At 37.7% G+C, this 19269-nt stretch overlaps 1 protein-coding gene across 7 annotated transcripts in view; it reads right to left on the reverse strand.

The window, feature by feature from the left end:
* Nucleotides 1-1564: 1564 nt before the first annotated feature.
* Nucleotides 1565-19269, reverse strand: part of MGAT5 (alpha-1,6-mannosylglycoprotein 6-beta-N-acetylglucosaminyltransferase) — a 220187-nt gene continuing 202482 nt past the window's right edge. For all 7 annotated transcript variants that reach the window (XM_061608943.1, XM_061608941.1, XM_061608945.1 and 4 more), the window contains 4 exons: nucleotides 16673-16789; nucleotides 15689-15763; nucleotides 11263-11420; nucleotides 1565-9603 (listed from right to left, as the gene is read on the reverse strand). In XM_061608943.1, the coding sequence (XP_061464927.1) occupies nucleotides 9405-9603; nucleotides 11263-11420; nucleotides 15689-15763; nucleotides 16673-16789 (549 nt within the window). In that variant the 3' untranslated portion in view covers nucleotides 1565-9404. The remainder of the gene's footprint in view (nucleotides 9604-11262; nucleotides 11421-15688; nucleotides 15764-16672; nucleotides 16790-19269) is intronic.

The raw sequence follows: 19269 nt of genomic DNA on the forward strand, positions 1-19269 counted from the left end.
TATAGAGTACCTGTAATTAACCTTTTAATCCTATGTACATTTATTTAAAAGTAAGTTCAGTGGTGCTTACCAACTTCTGTGTTTAGGATTGCTTCCTCAATACAAGTCATCTTGTACAAAAGCGCATTCGAGTGTTGCTGCATATTTCAGATTTGAAGCCTTTCTGCAGGAATTTAACATATGGTAAGTATGCAGCAAAACCCAAAACATAACAGTCAACAGGACTTACTATTTTGATACTGTGTTTTGACATAGGTCTCATTTGTACCTGGTAAAAATGAAAATTTTACCAAGGTAGCATTATGTATTGCTGTAGAAACTGCAATATGGAAGATACTTTCCAATGTAGGCACCTATTATTGGATAATCAACACTGCAGCCCTTTTCTCCCTGCCTTATATTCAATGTGTGAAACTCAACATGTCAGGGTAGACATTATAAAGGTTTTTTTTGAAGAATATTCTTCTGTTCAAAAACTCTGAAGTAATACAATTGCCTAATACTGTTTGTTCAAAGTATTAACATGTGAATATCAAGCTCTAGCTGACAATTTGCCACCTCAGAGGAAAGGCTTCTCGTAAAGTATCAGGCTCCTGCTTTGCTATAACCCCCTCCTCCTCCTCCTCCTCCTCCAAAACAACAAAACCAAACCCTGATGGGCTTTTGACATCAACTTCACTACAGCAGCCACACAGTATGTTTGTGGGGGCCAGGTGGTAGAAATGATGGAAATATTTTCTCCAACTCTAGAGAGGATATGTTACACACAAGCAAGCAAGCCTTGGGACTCTAAGCAGTGAAAAGTTTTTGGCCAGCCAGCTTTCTTTCCACGGAAGGGGTCTTTCCTGAGCACAACTTTCCTTCTAGGAACAGGAGCTCCTTCTGTTAACAAGAGTAAAAACTTGGGATCCAAAGCCAAATGTGTTTGGCATAGTTAAACAGATTGCTTGGTATATGGCAGGGGTTGCCAGTGTGGTGGCTGGGATCACACATCTGTCCACAGACATCTTCCGAAAAGCCCACAGAGGTCTCCTTTCCTAAAGGAAATTATGCTTGAAAGAAGCGTTTTGTTACAGCCACTAGAACAGGTTGCAGTGGTGTGCATAGGACATGTGACAGTTTTTCCAGTTTGCAAATGTACCTACAGCCCCCCTCCCCAAGCAAAAGCTGGTAATCCTTGGTGGATACATTTTTGACAATATAGCTGATATTAATACCTGGCACATAATTACAGCTTCTGCTGTTTCTCTATCACCTTTGTTTCAGGCATATAAACAGAGCTTCTGTTAAGAAACCATCAATCAAACCTCACATCCACGTGGGTAAAACTGATCTCATGAATTTTATAGCAGAAGAATATAAGTTGTATTGGCCAAGATCTACTCTTATACCATGTGGCAAATCCCTCTTTAAAAACTGATAGGTTCAGTTTTTGAAGGGGAAATGTGCATTGTTCACTTCCTTTATTATAACTATTAAATTGTTAAAACTCTGATCTGAAATTTCTTTTAAGCACAGTGGGCTGGGGAAGGAGTAGGGAAGAAAGGCTAAAAACACAACTCTGTCACACAAGAAAAAGTTTATTGAAAAATAAAAATTTTCCTAGTTCTCCCTACAACAGTGGGGGGGAGGAAAGCATTGTCAGCCATGAGAATACAGACATACCTTGGTTTTAAGTTTCCCATATTGTTAAACGTCTGATTTTACAATTACTTGCTGTGAAGCAAACTACTTAAACAAAATATAGCAGAACACAATTTAGGAAATAAAAAAATAAAATTTGAAACATGTATCCTTTTAAAAAAAATAAACAGTGCTTGTGAAACAGATTAAAATCCTTATTAAATCTTAACCTATGACTCAGCTCAGTGGTACTCCTAGAACTGGGAACATTTCAGTCTTCATTACGAATGATGATTTTGTTTTTTAATGTTATTTTTATGGTAGAGATAGTGACTTTTCCTATTCTCTATTACACACTTTTGGGGGAAAAAACCCTACTTACTGTTTTTAGGGTTCCTGTTAGTAGCCGGCAGTCAATGTTATCATGACCCCTAGCTGTGGACTGCCTAGTTCATTTAGTAAACAGGAGAGCAGTGTGTATATATACTACTTGCTGCCTTCTTTGTATATATTTTTTTTTAAAAGGAAAAGTAGTAGCCAAGGGTAAGCTCTCTTGTGTCAGACAAAACAGTGTGCTTCCCCATAGCCTGGTTTTCAAAGAGCTAGGTAAGTGTCCTTTTACATGTATGTGCATGGTTATTGCCAGTATTTCTGTGAGGGTGGGTGTTATTGATGCATTACGTAAACATACTTTCAGGAAGGAATCATATAGGTGAAAATTTATGTACACTTGGCAAACAATGCAGAGGGTTTATGCTAGCTCATTGGAACCAGGTTTTTTCCTTTGAAAAGTCATTTTACCAATATTGTAAACTATTGTTAATACTTTTCTACTTTTGAAAGCAGTGACATTGAGTTCAAGAAAAAGTCTAAGTAGAACTAGCAACTCGTACAGTGTGCCATAAACACCTACCACTATATATAGCATATGACCAATTACATTAAAGCAAGTCTCTTTCATAATTGTTTGAGTGTAGGCTGAGCCAAACCCATTGCTAGATACAGACTCCACATGGTGGATTATTAGTAAGGCTGGTACCTTTATGTATACATCAATACCAAGGAAATTGTTTATATTACTATAAAATGACAGGGCATGTAGTTAAGTACCATCCATCAGTGTCCAGGATAAAATACTCAAGATATAATACTAAGATACATCCATCTTGTATATACTATCTATTTCTATAGCATACTATATACATACACACACTTTTAACATTTGCAGTATAGGATGGCCTGACTTTCCTAGCAGTTCTATTATACAGTCAATTTATTACACAGTAATAGGTTCAAAAATCTTTAGTATGGGATCTTTGTTTAATACCTAAAAATGACTTAGAATGTAAAGGACAGAATTATGGAAAACATTTTACATTTTGGGAATATTAAGAGACAAAGCATAAGCCAGTCAGTGTAAAAAGCCTAAGGTAATGGAAGTTGCATCCAGGAGACTGGGACAAACAGAAAAACAGTGTTGTTTTTTTTTGAAAAGTTAAATACTGATGAGTAAAATGCAAACCTTTCTGCCAGGAAAGTTGTGGAAGGTGCTGGAGGTGTGAGTCAGAAGTCTGAACTGCTGGAGAAGCCCAAGAGAGTGCTTCTACAAGTCACACATGCTGTATGGTTTGACTACTCATCATTTAACCATTAACTATCCCCACCCTAGTAAAGCAAAGGCAAACACAACACAGAATGTCCCTTGAAACTGGGTGGAATTAAAATAATTTAAAAGACAATCTGTGGCTTAATTGTGGTTGTTAAACATCAGTGTTCAAGCAATAAGAGTAGTGAGGCTTTGTTTTAGTAAGCCATGAGTAAAACTTCTTGAATAGCCACTTTCTTGCCCTCCAGCTGTTTTTGGATTCCCAAATCCTATTCCTACCAGCTAACATAGCCAATGGTCAGGGATTATGGGAATTGTAGTCCGGTAACAGATGGAGGGCCACCAAATCTGCAGTGCTGTTGTAAGATAATTCCTCCTTCAAGCGAGTGACTCTTTACTAGACTTATTGAAGACCAAATATTTTCTCAGTATGATTAAAGCAGGAGATTGTTATTTTAATTATTTTTAATTTACTCTAATTTCACCTTGAAGGTTGTTGATGCGTTACAAATTGGCATGAACTGGAATTATACCCATTTGTGGATTTTCTTGCAAGATTGTTCTGGTGAAAGAGAGCAAAAGGCAGATCCTGAGTGTGTGTGTGTGTGTGTCTATGCCCATGCTGCTTTAATGTAATGGCATAGCTAATTCAAGCAGAAATTGCACTTTATTATTTATGTTAAAGATCTTGAGAAAAACTGGAAGAAAAAAAGTCTGTAAAAAGTTGTTGGCTCAAGATAGTACGCTTTGTAAAGCAGAAACCATATCAATAAACATAAAACTGATAAGAAACTATCAAAAGTTATCAAATAATAGTTTTACTATACTAACCTACATATATAAAGTGGATGAACAAGTCAATCTTCAGTTTGTATATGAGTAGCAATATATGGGTTAATATAGTGTGTATGGCAAAGAGCTGGGACTGGTAAAGGCAAAATGCCCAGTTTAAAAACAAGAAAGTCGCTTGTTGATAGGATAGAAAAATATCTCTCCTTGGAGAAAAAAAAACTAGAACAAACGTAACGTTCTTATTGCATATAAAAGGTAATGGGAATTTTTTTTAATGGTACAAGGAACTAGTTGTACTAAAGCCATTAATGGACAATTTTGAAAACTGATACTGAAGTTATTTAATCTCGTATGTCAGTGGAGAAAACCAGTGCTTACTTGCTTGCTTGTATTTGACAAGAGCCAATGTGGAGCACCAGGGATAACCTAAGCTAGAGGACACACTGAATTACTAGCTTAAAATAGCAGTCAATATCCTCTCAACAATAGTCCTTTTCACGTTACAATAATTAACAGCAGTTATCTAGAATATGAACTCACTGTACTTTGTGTAAAAGCTTGAATACAATGATCTAGTAGTAAGTGAAACCTATTCAGTTTTTTGCTTTGCAAACCTAGTACTGGTAATTGTGATGGGGTAATGTCCATTGTGCAAGGGGTGGACACAGTAATTTTATAGAACATGTGACATTTTCTGTAGTCTAAGCACTACTGATACCCTTTTGTTTCACAACCTTAGTTACAAGAAAATATATATTTTTAAAAAAACTCAAAACGATTGTAATTTTAAAAACAAAAATAAAAGCACCAGTTATGGGGAGGTTACTACATAAAGATGCTCATGCAATTTTAAATCATATGATAGGAGCACCAAACAAACTGTGTACCTCAAAACCATGTAACGTAGTGCAAGAAGCAACTTAAATCATTGAAATAAATGTTTTATCCATGCCCTAGTGAACCCTCTTTTGAATTGCTCCTAAATACTTTGATTTTAGCAGAAGGCCTAGTAGGACTGTTGAACATCAAGGTATAAAATGTCACATGAATATTACAGTGTTAAATAAATAAATGGAAGTTTCCACAGAAATTGATTTAGGGCCTATTTACACACGCTAAAAATTCTTCATGTGGAACAGCCATATAAGCAGAGCCACACTGAAGAAATAACATATGGGAGTGCTTGGTCATTCATGTTGGCAAATTTGTAGAAGGAAGGATGACACTCATATTATCAGTCAAAAATATAACCTGAACTATCTATAGTTTTTAGTTTCTGTGTACTTGAGGGAATTTGGTTGCTGTGACTTCGTGCTAGGCTGCTGCTGCTAATCCTGATTCTACAACAGTGGCATGAACACTAGAATCACATAACATGCACAGCTTAATATGCTGTGTGAACTTTAGATAAAATAGATGTTTGCTTTTAATGCTACAGTAGTAGGGAATTCAAGCAAGAAGGTAATAGGAGTGCTTTCTTAGCTGTGGAAGTTGAGATGAGCTTTATGCTCTGCAAGAAAACTCTGCTCCTTCAAAAGATTGTGCCAGTTCACAAAACTATGAAGTATTAGTAATTTGCATACTGAACTGCATTTTTCTTAAAAAACAAGAGAGGTTCAGGGTAAATTTCTACCAACTACCCTACAGAACCATATAGAAGACCAGTCAGCTGTTCATTAGCCTACTATATTCCATCCTTCCGCCTTTGCTAAGATGTAACACAAATAATGCATCACATAAGTGCATTGTGTTTAGACACATTCAAGTACAAATATCAATAGGCAGCATTCTCTTGTTGCAGCTTGCAATATGCTCTTTTGCTTTAACAGCTTTGTCTTCTTTCCAATAAAAATATTCATAATTCATACTCATATTTACAAAAGTATATAAATTCTCAAATTAATATTCCATTATAATTTTTCAGGCATTGCCCAAATCCTAAACACACAATTACTTAAAATAAAAAGGCACACATATTTTGACATTGCCATGCAAAAAAACAAAACTGTCCTCAGCCACAACTGCTTCTATAAACTACAAAAGAGACAAATCATCAAAATTAGGTGAAATGTACTTATAGATGTGCAAATCAACTTGCATATATGAAATAAATGAGGTTTTTATTGGCATTTTAAACAGTGTATTCAATCTTTACCTTTCAAAGGTAAGCTTTTAATTTTAAGTTTTTTAAAAAATAAATTACGTAAATGCTTCTCTCAAGTTTTGGTAATCTCTCAGAAAAAGAATTTTTTTAAAATACCAGGTCAAAGAAAGAAAATATATAAACTTGTAAAATAAAAAGGAAATTTTGATATATGAAGATGTGTTGCTTCTGGTGATGAGTGGTTTTTCTATTTTATTTTTGACTTAAGGGGCAGTCCATGAATTAAAGCTCATTTATACCCAAAGCCAAAATCTGCCAGAATGATTTGCAATGCTACTTAGATCTCAAAATCCTTAAGTATCTTGTTTTTGCATTTAGTCTTTAAGGAGGTGGCCCAAGTTTTAGCCAAGGAAGACATCCCCTAAACATATCTATACGTTTGTCTAGCTTGAATGAATGAAATCCTGAAAACAAACTCCTTAATAATCATCTGTTAATGGCTCTGCATGCTGGCACATTATTATTGAGTTTGTTTTCAAGGTGTTGTTTATTAAAGCTATTCAAATTTATAGGTATGTTTGAAGAAATGCCTTTCCTGGCTAACCTGGATCATGGTACAAGATTCACTTGCTGCTGCATTTTGATATACTTAAAGGTGCCAGGTCTGCTGCACCTGTATTGACTGTGCCATGGTTAAATAAAACTCAATTTGTTCCTTACACCAAGTCTTCGTAGTAAATAAATATTGCCATAATAAGGTTAATACACAAATTCATTTCTATTCCATTATTAGTGCATTACTGTTATAAAAAATTGCACCAATAAACTATGTGGATGAGTCTGTCAGTGATATCATAAAATTACTGCAGAAATGTGTGGTATCTGACCCAAGTTGTACTCACAGTAGACCTACTAGACTTAAGTCCAGTCAATGGACTTTAAGTTAGTCATTTCAGTGATTTCAGTGGGCCTACTCTGACTATGGCTTAGTTGGATACCATCCTACAATAAGAACTTAATCAATTTTACACTGTCACTCAGTGCTTTTCTTTTTTTGCCAGAATATAGTATGTCAAGTTTAAACTAGCAATTTACAGATATACCCTTTGCTGAAATACATTATTGATTGCACAAACAAACTAGCAAAACCCTATTCTTTTTTCCTTCACAAAGCAATGTATGAAAACAAAAACACAAAAAAAGTTGCAATAGAATACAAAATATATGTTACTGTTGAAGGAACGTTGCCCAAGCAAACCACTTGCATTCCTTAAATGTACCTATAATTTGTATCTTGATGCTTCATTAATAGCTTTCTCTGGAGGAAAAAGATTAGAAGTGGGACACTGTTACTAAAGGCAAACTAATCTGAGTGCATTAACAAAGATGTATTTACAGAACAAATAATCTCAAATGTTTTGCTTGTTAAAGTAATTGGTAGTACTTTGTTTATTGCCAGATTTAGCTTGATGACATCCTGTTCTCATAAAGAATGTATTAGAACATGTAAGTGAATCATCAAGTGTGCCAAAGTTGAAGAGTGATCACTTTAAAAATAAATAAAGGGAGGGGCTTGTGTACTTACAAGTGTGGGGCAGAAAATGCTTGGTAACTTAACACACAAGGCTAGATTCCAAGTGTTAAATATTACAGAAATCCAAGACATCATACTGAAAGCCAATCACAATTTACTGGAGTTTGGGGCCAACCACTGCTCATTTTTAATTATGCACATACAATTAAATGTATTAGTCTTGGTAAAACCTTTCTGAACACCCTTACTGGTAAACATTTCTGGAGCTATGCCCTGCAGATATGCAATTTTTAAAACAATTAAAAATCATTTTTATAGACTCATCTCTCAATATTTTTTTGAGAACAGTGTTTTTCCTCATGGTCTTTGGTATGTCAAAAGATATGGTAGTGTGTACCACATAAAATGATGGATACCAAATAATGAATAAAGTTACATTACAAAAGAATAGAAAAAATGCCCATCAGTAGAAATAGTAAGTAATGTTTAAAGGATGGGGATGGGGAAGAAAATAACAAAAACATCAAACTCAAATGTGTTATTGAAAATAGTCCAAGTCTTTTCTTGTCAACCTGTGGTGATTTTTAGACCTAGCTCCAAAGAGAGGAAGCATTTGTTTTCTAGTAAATGTCTTTTACTGTCTACAAGTAGTGCTTTTAAAGATGTCAGTGCTGCCAAACAACTTTTTAAATAACAGCCCATCTGCTTTCTACAAGCAAATCTGAGTTCAATACTTAGAATTAATTTCAGTTTATAACACTATTGGCCCACTTTTACTTATCTATCTAAAAGGCCTCTTCTGTTCGTAGCCATTGTTTTGTGTGTGCTATACTAGCTCTTTAAATCTCCGCAAGTTGTCAAGACAGACCACTTGACTGCCTCGTTTCTATTTTCAACTTTCAACCGCTGTTGCGCTACCTCACTACCCTATAGCAAACTGAAGAGAATATTGCTCCAATGGCACCATTTTATTCAGTGGTCACACAGCGTGTCTTGTCACCACCTTAAGACAAAACTTTGGGGGAGTAGGAAAAAGGTGCTGATAATTCTAGACAAGACCATACATTGTAAATATTACGCATTATGTGGCCTGTAAGCCCTGATGAACGCCACAATCCATTATCAAACCAAAAGGATTTGCCACTCAGGCAGCCACCAGTCCTCCCATTTCATGGGATGACTTGCTTTGCTATCTGGAGACTGCAACGCAGCTGCTGTGAATTTGCAATGTGTGCCGGGTAAGAGAAAAACCAATAGTCAACCATGAGAGATTCAGTAGCTGTGTTACATTGTAGTTCCAAGTTCACAAGGACAGCACCAGCCCTTCAGGGCTCAGTAGAACCCTAGAAAGAGTGTACCTAGGATGTGTGTTAGTCTTTCCTGTACAGACCAGTCTCTTCCAGATTTCTATTTTTACTGGAAATAATATTCAGAAAAGTTGTTGATCATGATGAGCCGTTGGGAAAAGAAACCCACACTCTTGTTTTACTCTTACAAAATGCTGAACTTCATTTGTCACCTCCTTAAGTAAATAAAGAGATTTCTGTGAGTTTTGTTGGAGTCATTCACTTAGGAAAATATATAAATCATTTGAGGATTTTTTTTAAATCGCTTATCTGTTCCATCTTGGTACAAATTTTTGCTTTTCAGCAATTCTGCCTGCAGTAGCAAAGTGCAAGAAATGGCAGTAGTTCTCTCCAAGCCACTGGCTCTTTTGTCCCTTCATAAAGTCATGTGAGTTGCTGCTATAGACAGTCTTTACAAAGTGCAACTTGTCCTTTAAGATAGTCTCTACAAGGACAGATTCTTTTGTGGTTCGGATGAGATCCTGCACAGCTGAACAACAAGAGATCACCCTGGAAAACACAGTGTTTTCTCTTTTCATCAAAAGATGGAACCACAATATCATTTGCAGACTCTACTGTATGGCATTCAATGTTGTACCTGAAAAAGAAAAGAAAAAACATGACAACCCACATCACTTGCTCACATTCAGTAATTCAAGTAAGCAGTTTTCACTACTTCCAACTTATGGTTCCAAAGGTAAGTAATGAGGAGATTCAATTCATACATAAAATTGACAGGCCAGCAATGAGGTCCCATTACTTTTCCAAACTCATAATGCCAAAAATTACACCAGTAATTTTAAAAGGGTGTTACAGTATGGTACAGACTCATTTATTCAGAAGCGATAGATGCCATATAGAATATTTAGTTGCACAAGCTCTGATGAACAGAAACACTATAATCCTATCTTTGACATGAAATGACACAAAGTTCATAGGGAATTTGAATAATTATCAAACTTTGGAACAAATGAGATTTACACAATGCAGTTCCGCTATAGCCGTGTTCATTCATTCTCTCCCTCTCCCTTTGACACAATTACCATTGCACAAACAGGGGAGCAGGGATAAGCCCATTTACCATCTCCCATCCTATTACTTTAGTCTCTTAACAAGTTGGAACTGACAATTTCCATTAGGGTGCTTGTCCTACTCAAGCAGGCTCCCCACACAATTTAAAACACTGGAAGTTCTAAACCATATGTGGAGTCTACTTGAGTACAGCAGGTCCCCAACAAGTTATGGGCTGCAGAAAAGTGATGGGGATATGCAAGTGGGGTTAACAGGCTTGTGCTTGCTCTCTCCTTCATGCAGTGGTAATCAAGTGGTGGTGGTGGTGGGAATGAATCATTGTATCACATAGGCTCCTGGAAACCTTAGTACAGTACTACATGGTATATTCTGGAAAGCAGTGATAGGCTGGTGAAGGAAATGTCTTTCTCAAGTCTAAGGGGCCAGTTCACACAATTAAATCCTTCCAGGCAAGTAGAGAAAGGCTAGAAGCTAACAACCATTTTCATGATAATGACTGAATATAAAGCAGTGGCAGTTTTTTTTATAAGCAAGTGATACAGATACACATTTGTAAATGAGCATATTAATGCTATTATTATTCCTGTGATAAAAAGGCTATTTACCCCCCTCCTGCAAAAATAAGGATATTCAGGAGTGGGTGCACTGGAAAGCTTCCACACCAATACTAAAGCTGGCTCACATTGTGCAATAATTATCCCAGGTGACCATTTTACTGGGGGCATAAATCGCAGTCATGGTTTAGCAGTCAGTTTCCAACATGTACAGATGTAAGCAAACAGACAAGAGAAACATCGTTACACATGAGAGTACACAGGAAGTATGTAGTTTCTTTTACCAATACCTGCATATACCAGTCTAGGGGAAAGTATTTGAAAAAGAGATTAAAATGTCAATTATTGTATCTTGTAGGTCGAGACAGGTAGAAGTCTGGGAGTTAAGATGCAATTCAAAGCAAAGCAATGTTCACCACATTGATGTTGGCAGCATATGTTGCATCATTCAATTCAGTTGTGTCACATTGTTCTACAAAGATGTTACCTCTATATGCATGAACACAAATGCATTATTCAAAAGCCAGATAAGTTTCTCTCTGAAGATTAAAGTATTGGAATACTGACATCAACTGCTATAAGTTTAGATCAAACGAACATTCCAGAGCAATATCCAAAATGTGCTTAAAATTCCATCTTTGTTTTCATGTCCTCAGAATTATACTACTTACTTCAAGAGGTCTTTATCCTTATTCAGGTGCTGGAAAAAGGACGGCTCACAGATAAGCTGATTTTCTTGACAAACCTGCTTGCATGATTTCCCGGACCCAGCAATTTTAACCTGAAGGGCACTTAATGGGGGCCACATCACTTGCCCGTGGCAGAAATCCTGAAACAATGTGAATTTCATTACTGCACAAGATAAGAAGGGATTAATATTGTTATTAAAAGCTTCAAACAATGTCCAGTTCAATCAAGGTTGCAAGGTTACCAAGCATGGATCTCACAGCCGCTCAGATATCATGTGATCTTTGCCAAATTTATAAGCTTGTTTCAGTCTCTTGCCACTCAGTACAGTCAATAACTCAGCTAGATGGACCAATGGTCTCTTTGAATATAAGGCAGCTTCTTATGTTCTTTTCTGTACCACAGTGTGGGACCCCTAAGGCAGTTAACAACAATCAACTAATCAAATTAAATAATTATAATAATCATTAAATTTATATCCTGTTCCTCATCCCAGAAGGAGCCCAGGGTGGCAAAAAAAACACTAAAAACATCTTAAAAACATATCTTTAAAACATCTTTTAAAAAACCCCTCTTAAAATAATTCCAAAACAGATGCAGACTGTGATAAGGTCTCTATTTAAAAGGTTTGTTGAAAGAGGAAAGGCTTCAATAGGTGCAACCCCCCGCCCAGAAATGGCACCTGTCTAATACTGATGGAGAATGAATTCCAAAGGTAAGTGCCACAACACTAAAAGTTCGTTTCCTATGCTGTGCAGAATGGACTTCCAGAGGCCCTCATCTGCAGAGTTCAATAATTGACTGGGTATATAAGGGGTAAGACAATCTTTCAGGTATCCTTGTCCCAGCAGCATAGGCCTTTGTACACCAAAACCAGCACCATGGAACTTAGCCTGGTAGCTAATGGGCAGCCAATTCCAATTCTTTCAGTAGTGGGGTAACATATTGGCAATATCCTGCCCCAGTAAGCGGTCACGCCACTATGTTTTGCACAAGCTGCAGCTTCTGGACCAGCCTCAAGGGTAGCCCCACACAGAGTGCATTACAGTAATCCATTCTGGAGGTTACCAGCACATGGACAACAGCAGTCAGGTTATCTCGGTCCAGAAATGGCCATAGCTATCCTACCAGCCGAAGCTGGTAAAAGGCACTCCTGGTCACTGAGGTCACCTGGGCCTCTACTGACAAAGATGGATCCAGGAGCAACCCCAGACTACCAACCTACTCTTTCAGAAGGAGTACGACCCCATCCAAAACACACAATTGATGCATTACCTGGACTTGGGAACCACATACCCACAGCACCTCCATCTTGCTAGGATTCAGAGTCAGTTTACTGGCTCTCATCTAGCCCACCACAGCCTCTCCCAATTCATATGTTACGAAGAAATAGAGCTGGGTATCATCAATGTATTGTTGAAACCTCACCCGATATCTCCTAATGATTGCTCCCCATGGCTTCATGTAGATGTTAAACAGCATGGGGGACAAGATGATACCCTGCTGCACCCAGAAGGCCGAAAAAGAATCACCTAGGGCTATTCTCTAAAACTAACCCTAGAGATAGGATTGCAAGCACCTTGTCCAAGTCATCAGGCTGCACCAACTGAAACTGATCCCAAAAAGTTACAGCAGAGTCCATTACTGAATAAAACAGCACTGAAAATGAGTCAGCAACCACAGCATCAATATGACAGTACAGTTAAATAAACTATTAGTGGTGTGCACCAACCATAAGATTTGGTTTGAATCATGACGAAGTGGCTTCAAGAAAACCACCCATTTCAGTCTGAGGTGCTTAATGGACTACCAGATTTAGATGGACTTGGAGTAGGGTCTGCTTCATTTCCCCCCTCCCCCTTCATTTTTTGGAAATAAAAAAAACAGCATTAACTTTGTTTCTTCGTACAGGTATAGTCATCCCGCCTGAGGGTATGAATCCTGTCAAATTATAGAACTGCAGTGGTTTTCCTGCATGGGCAGCCATTAACAGTTTTAAGGTGTTTCCCACCCCCCCACCCCAAAATCACATAATCTCCCCGTGCTTTGTAGGCAGTTGGCCTGAAACTGCAGACATGAGAGAGATGCCTCGGGTAAGAAACACATCAAATTGCAGACAAATAGGTGCAGGGGCTTTTGGGCTAGGCACTTTTAAACTTGATTTTGGGGAGGGAAGAACTAAAATGGATTCACTTTCCAGCAAAAATAATTGCCTCCGATTAAAAGCTTGAGTTGTCAGTCTCAACAGAGCTTTCTCTCCACCCTCTTCCCACTCTGGTGTTTGCTCTTCATCAGCCCATCCTGGTAAGCTTAGAGACATTACTTTCACTTTTGGGATGAGCTTGTCTGCCCAATTTCGGAGGGGGGGAGGGTTGTCAGGATTGCCAAAGCACTACAAAATGCTTGAGTGTTTTGACTAATGCTGTCTCATACAACATTATGGCAAGCTAACATTTCCTCTGAGACACCCCACTTTGCCTCAGGATTCATCTGAATCCAATGCATCCCCTCTCAAATCTATGCCACAGGCCTGCTTAAACTTCAATAAAGAGGGGGGAAACTAGGCCTCCAGAGTCTAGGAGCAGGCCCTGTCCCACATACCCACCAGCTGTACTTCCAGAGGCAGTGGGACACAGAGTAGGATTCCTCCAGAAGACCTCAGTGGTTTGGCAGGATGTGGGAGAAAATGGTCCTTTAAATATCCTGGTCTCAAACCATTTAAGGGTTTAAAGATAATAACTAGTCCTTTGAACTTTGCTGGGAAACTAAACAGGAGCCAGTCAAAGGAGATTAAACAACAGCGGAATTACTTGAACAATAAGTGGGCCTCAGTCTTAACACTGCAGGACAACATGAGGACAAGATCATGGGTGTCTATGGAAGGGTGTGGGCAAAGGGATGCAGTTACCATACTGAATGAACCATAATCTCCAAATGCCTATATTCCATTTTTTTTAAAAAAAGTAAGTTTCTAGCATTTGTAGAACCTGAGATATGAGGCAAAATGTACAGGCACTATTACCATATTTTCTGAGAAACTAACCTGCTCCCTGCTTTCAGTTTTCTATTTCGCCCCCCATCCCCAGAAAAATTCCTGCGGATACTCAAGGATAAGATGGAATCTTGTCAGTGGGAAATAATAGTTCCCTCTCACCACTTTCTAAAAAATGCCCTGCAGGTAGGGGTGGAATCACCGCAAAATAATTTCTCTTAATCCCACCCTGAACAGGCAACCCCAAATGTTGAAGGTATGGAAATCAACAAGGACACACTGTCCAATTACTAGTGTATGTTATCCACAAGAGCAACCAATGCAGAATGGGTTGGAAGCCAGACTGACAAGGAACAGGCACTTGGACAAGAGGAAGGACAGGGTGGGTATACAGGAGGGATCACTCTATGGCATTCCTGCTCCAGGTAACTTTACAGTGTCCTGTGGTAAAATGTCTATAGAGCCTTCTGCTGATTCCTGCCTATGTGGTGATGGATCGTGCCCTTCATTCATGTTATTCGTTCATTCACGTTATTGGGTGGTTTATTGTGCCTTCTGAAAACCTAAAGCATCAGGTTTGCCTAGTGTGAAGTGCTTGTAAGCCAGGAAGGGAAATTTATGGCTCTCCAGATATTGGACTTCAACTCCCATCAGCCCCAGCCAGTATTGCCAATGGTTAGGGACGAAGGGAGTTGGAGTCCAACATCATCTGGAGGCCACAGGTTCTCTAGCTCTGGCCTAAATGATGACACTAGTAAGCTGCAGTTATCCAATGTCTCCCAATATGTGGATCACATTTTTTTTTGTTAAACAGCAATTGCACTAGGACAAGTGCTCAAAACCCTCCAGGCAGCAGAGAAGTCTGCAGTGACAATATAGCCACTAATAATAATTCTTTTCAGCAGTCATTTTACCTCCTCTATACTGATAATTCCTAGATGAAAGTAGATCTAGAGTAATAGTTTTATTTGAAGAAAATAAAATTTTCTTCAATGTAACAAAACTATCAATTCTTGAGCCATACTTACATGCAGTACTTTCAAAAAGCAACGAAATTTCATTAAAACTGTGGTTTCTCATAGTGGAGAAGACCTCTCAATATTAAAAAAGAAAACAATAGCTTTAATTTATTCTACTCCTCCCCTAAAGATGTTCATTACTTGGGAGTTTATTCCCTAGAAAGTTTAAGAATACTACCTGAACTACTTCAGAAATTAAAAATCATAACCTATATTTGTGACACCTTTCCTCTCCCTTCTTCTACTTAGTTCTATAGTTAAGTGAAATTATTGCACAGCTATGAACAGCTCTCAACTTCTATTCATTTAAGAATAAACAGGACCAGCATTAGTAATACAGTGGCTTATGCAGGAAATCTGTGCACGCAAAGCAAATGTCTATTGATAAGGAGAGCATACCTGTTTCTCTATGAAAACATTCATTCTCTGGAGCATTCCTTCACATGTGAATTCAAAGGGTAAGTAAGGTTCAGTCTGTTAAAGTAAAATGTGCAGTTTAGTTACTTTTTAAAAAAAATTATACCCAAGGTATCACTATGCTACGTTTGTACAGGTGCTTGGATATTAGCGATGAAGTTGTTTAGTAAGGCATCTGTAGATTTATTTATTATTTGATTTATATCCTGCCCTTCCTCCCTGTAGGAGCCCAGGGCGGCATATAGTAAGTATAGTAATTAATTATAGTAATTATAGTAAGATAAAGTAATTAATAATTCACAATTCAATCATTGTGAATATTTCTGCTCCCATGAAATTACGCTATAAAACCACTATGCCACGTTCACAGCTATTGTATTTCCTATGCCATTTTATTCATTAAAGCTTTATGGAACCAGATAAATTTATGTGTGTTTTTAATCTGTAATGTTTCCACACTGAGACATTATTTGTTCAGGATGCATAATGAAATGATATCTGCTTTAAAAAAAATTATATACATATATTCAAATATGACATTCCAGCTATAGGATGGGCATTTCCCAAGTGGAACTATGTGTCTTTAGTAGAAAGGAATAAACATTCCACAAATCTGTTGGGAAGGAAATTACCAGCTTAATGTTGACCAGGCTTCCAGCTATTAAAATGAGATACATCTTGTAAATTTTGAAAAAATGCCATTTAGAATAAATAGGTTTTGCATATTCATTGGGAAAAGCTTAATGTAATTTCTTGTACACTGATCCATGTGAGTTTGCAACATCTAGCCTTAATTCAGGATTACTGCAACACAGTGAAAACCTTCCAGAATGCTTTATTTCTGTTTGATAATTTAAAGGCTTTTTGTTTCCTAATAACTCTTTCCAATACACTTTGCACTACTACATGTTTCTATTTCATCTTTAGGCACTGATTACAAAGAGATAATTTTTTTTATCTTTTAACCTTTTGATTCAAAATTGCTTTCACTGCCTTCTCAACTTCAGAAAGATCATTGATGTTTACAGTCCAAACATGAGGCCTCCCAATGTAAACTTCAGCATAGGGATGTTGAGATGTCAACTGAAAGAAAAGTGATGAAATGTCATTCTGAAAAGCATGTTCATTTCAGTAAGCAGACTTCAGTATTATGCAAAATATGTAGATAGTGTAGCATTTCCATTTAAGGGACTGTTCGTTCCCTTGTTTTCAGAGTTTTGTTCATAACATCCCCCTATCCATCAAAAAGGAATTACTTATCAGCATTTTTACAGAACCAAATAAGTGAAACTGGGAACTAAAAGATGTGGGGTAAGTAACTGTCAGGGATGGTGTAATGTACCATGAGAAGGGGCAAGAGATTGTCTAGTATACCTTGTAGTAAAGTTCATGAATCCCTAGAATTCTGATACTAAATTCTGATCTCACCAGTCTTTCCTCACTACTGTTTTGGTCCTCTTTCAGATCATTTCATTCACTGAACCAAGATATGGCTATTATTATCTGAGGTGTAGTTGGGGGGAGTGGAGGAGGGGGAATCATACTGAAATGTTGAAAGGCACAACATGGAATGCTAGCTGCTGGGCTTGCACAGAGATGTTCAGAAAAAGCAACATTAGCTACTTTTGTCTTCATATCAGTCATATGGAAAATTTGGGACTCTGATGTCATGTCACAATTGGAAGAACCTTTTAAAATTGGTCCCCTGCCGGGAGGAAGGGCGGGATATAAATGAATGAATGAATATGTTATCCAAGCCTTCTCTTTTTTGCACTTACCACTCGTGATGTTCCAAGCTTTCCAGATCCATCCTCTCTCTAACTCTTTTTGTTCTTCTTGCAAACTCCACAAAGGGGCACTTGTGTTTCTTTCTAGTATTATGCAACTACGTATGCACATGTCCTGGAAGACCCTGTGCCCCACCTCTCTGGATCCTTTACTTTGCTTCTTTTTTCAAAATATTCTAGGCAACCACTTCTTCTTCAACAACTTTTCCCACCTGAACTGGCTTTCTCCTACATCTGCTGCTCCAAGCCACTTCCTTGCCTGATAATATGCATTTGACTTGGATGCCTATGAAGCCCATGCAAAGCACTAACATGCACTTGGGCACAGACACACAGAATTTGCCTCAGTTCCTTGGTTCCAACTCAGTAGTCCATGATTCAACTTTCGTACTTGTAGATACGCTCATTCCTCTAAAAGCCTTTAGAATTAATGCATCAGTATAGTGCTGGACAGCCAACACTATGCCCCAAATGGGCCACCATTTGATGACTCTCAAGGTTGGGTAAAGAATGGCCGACGAGGCCTTGCTTTCTGCCCAGGAAAGACTAAATGGCAGCCAACACATGTGCAGGTAAGCAGGGGGCTTGAATCCCTAATTTCCTTTGCTTTATCTTCTGAACTGCGTGTGGCCTCAGCCCTTTTAAATATGCTACACAATGATGCTATATTTACAAAGGCAATTCTTCTTGTGGACACACATTTTGAGGACAAAGCCTCCTCAGCATGTTTGTGCTGCCTGTCCAGAGTGAAAGCTTTTTTTAACATAACACCAAATGTTTCTTTTACAAGGAACAGGTTTTGGCTATGCAAGCAGTTCATGAAAAAAAAAAAATTATTTTTATGCTATGTTTATCCTTTTTACTAAGTTTATGGCTTAGTTTATTTGACTTTTAAGTTTATTTTACTCTTTCCAGGAACCAAAATACCTAACAAGTACGCTTTCATATTGATAACAAGAATATTTTCATTACGATTTTAAAAAAATCATAGCTAGAATGTTATTTACACTTGTTTAAAAGACTACACACAAGATACAAAGCTTTGATTGTACTACATTCTTAAATATTAGACTTAAATATTAGACAGGTGCCATCTCTGTTATCTTTTTAGTGCCTATTGAAGACCTTCCTCTTTCAACAAGTCTTTTAAGTTGAGACCTTATCCAAGTCTGCGTCTGTGTTGGAATTGCTTTTTAATATGTTTTTAAATCTTTTTTTAAAAAAAACAATATGTTTTTAACCTTTTTAAAAAGGTGTCTTGAAAGCTTTAAAAATGATTTTTTAAAGATGTTTTATTTTAATGTATTTTAAAGTCTGTTTTTATGATGTTTTAAAGTGTTTTTAGTGCTTTTGTTTGCTGCCCTGGGCTCCTGCTGGGAGGAACGGCAGGATATAAATCAAATAATAAGTAAGTAAATAAATAAGCAAATGAAAATGAAAAAGAAAAAGGTAAGAGTGCGTTGCCAAAAATAGGGACCGTGAGAGTGGGACAAGCTATTAGTTATTGCTAAGTAATGAGAGGAATTTCCCTGAACACATGGACTCTGCATATGTGAAGAGGGGGACAGGGTGTGTATGCAAGCCCTGTCCCCAATATCTCCATGTACCTCACCCCATGCACTCAATCCCTGACCATTCAGTTGAGTAGGGAAGGTCTTCAGGGGGCTTCTCCTCACATTCAATTGAATCTATGTGATCAGAAACCCAAATACAGGTAGAAGGCCCCTGAAGGCCTCCTCCCACTCGACATAGGGAAGGTTGGGGCCTGAGAAAGGG

This window comes from Rhineura floridana, chromosome 2 (genome assembly GCF_030035675.1).
Source record: "Rhineura floridana isolate rRhiFlo1 chromosome 2, rRhiFlo1.hap2, whole genome shotgun sequence".
Classification (NCBI taxonomy): Eukaryota; Metazoa; Chordata; class Lepidosauria; order Squamata; family Rhineuridae; genus Rhineura; species Rhineura floridana.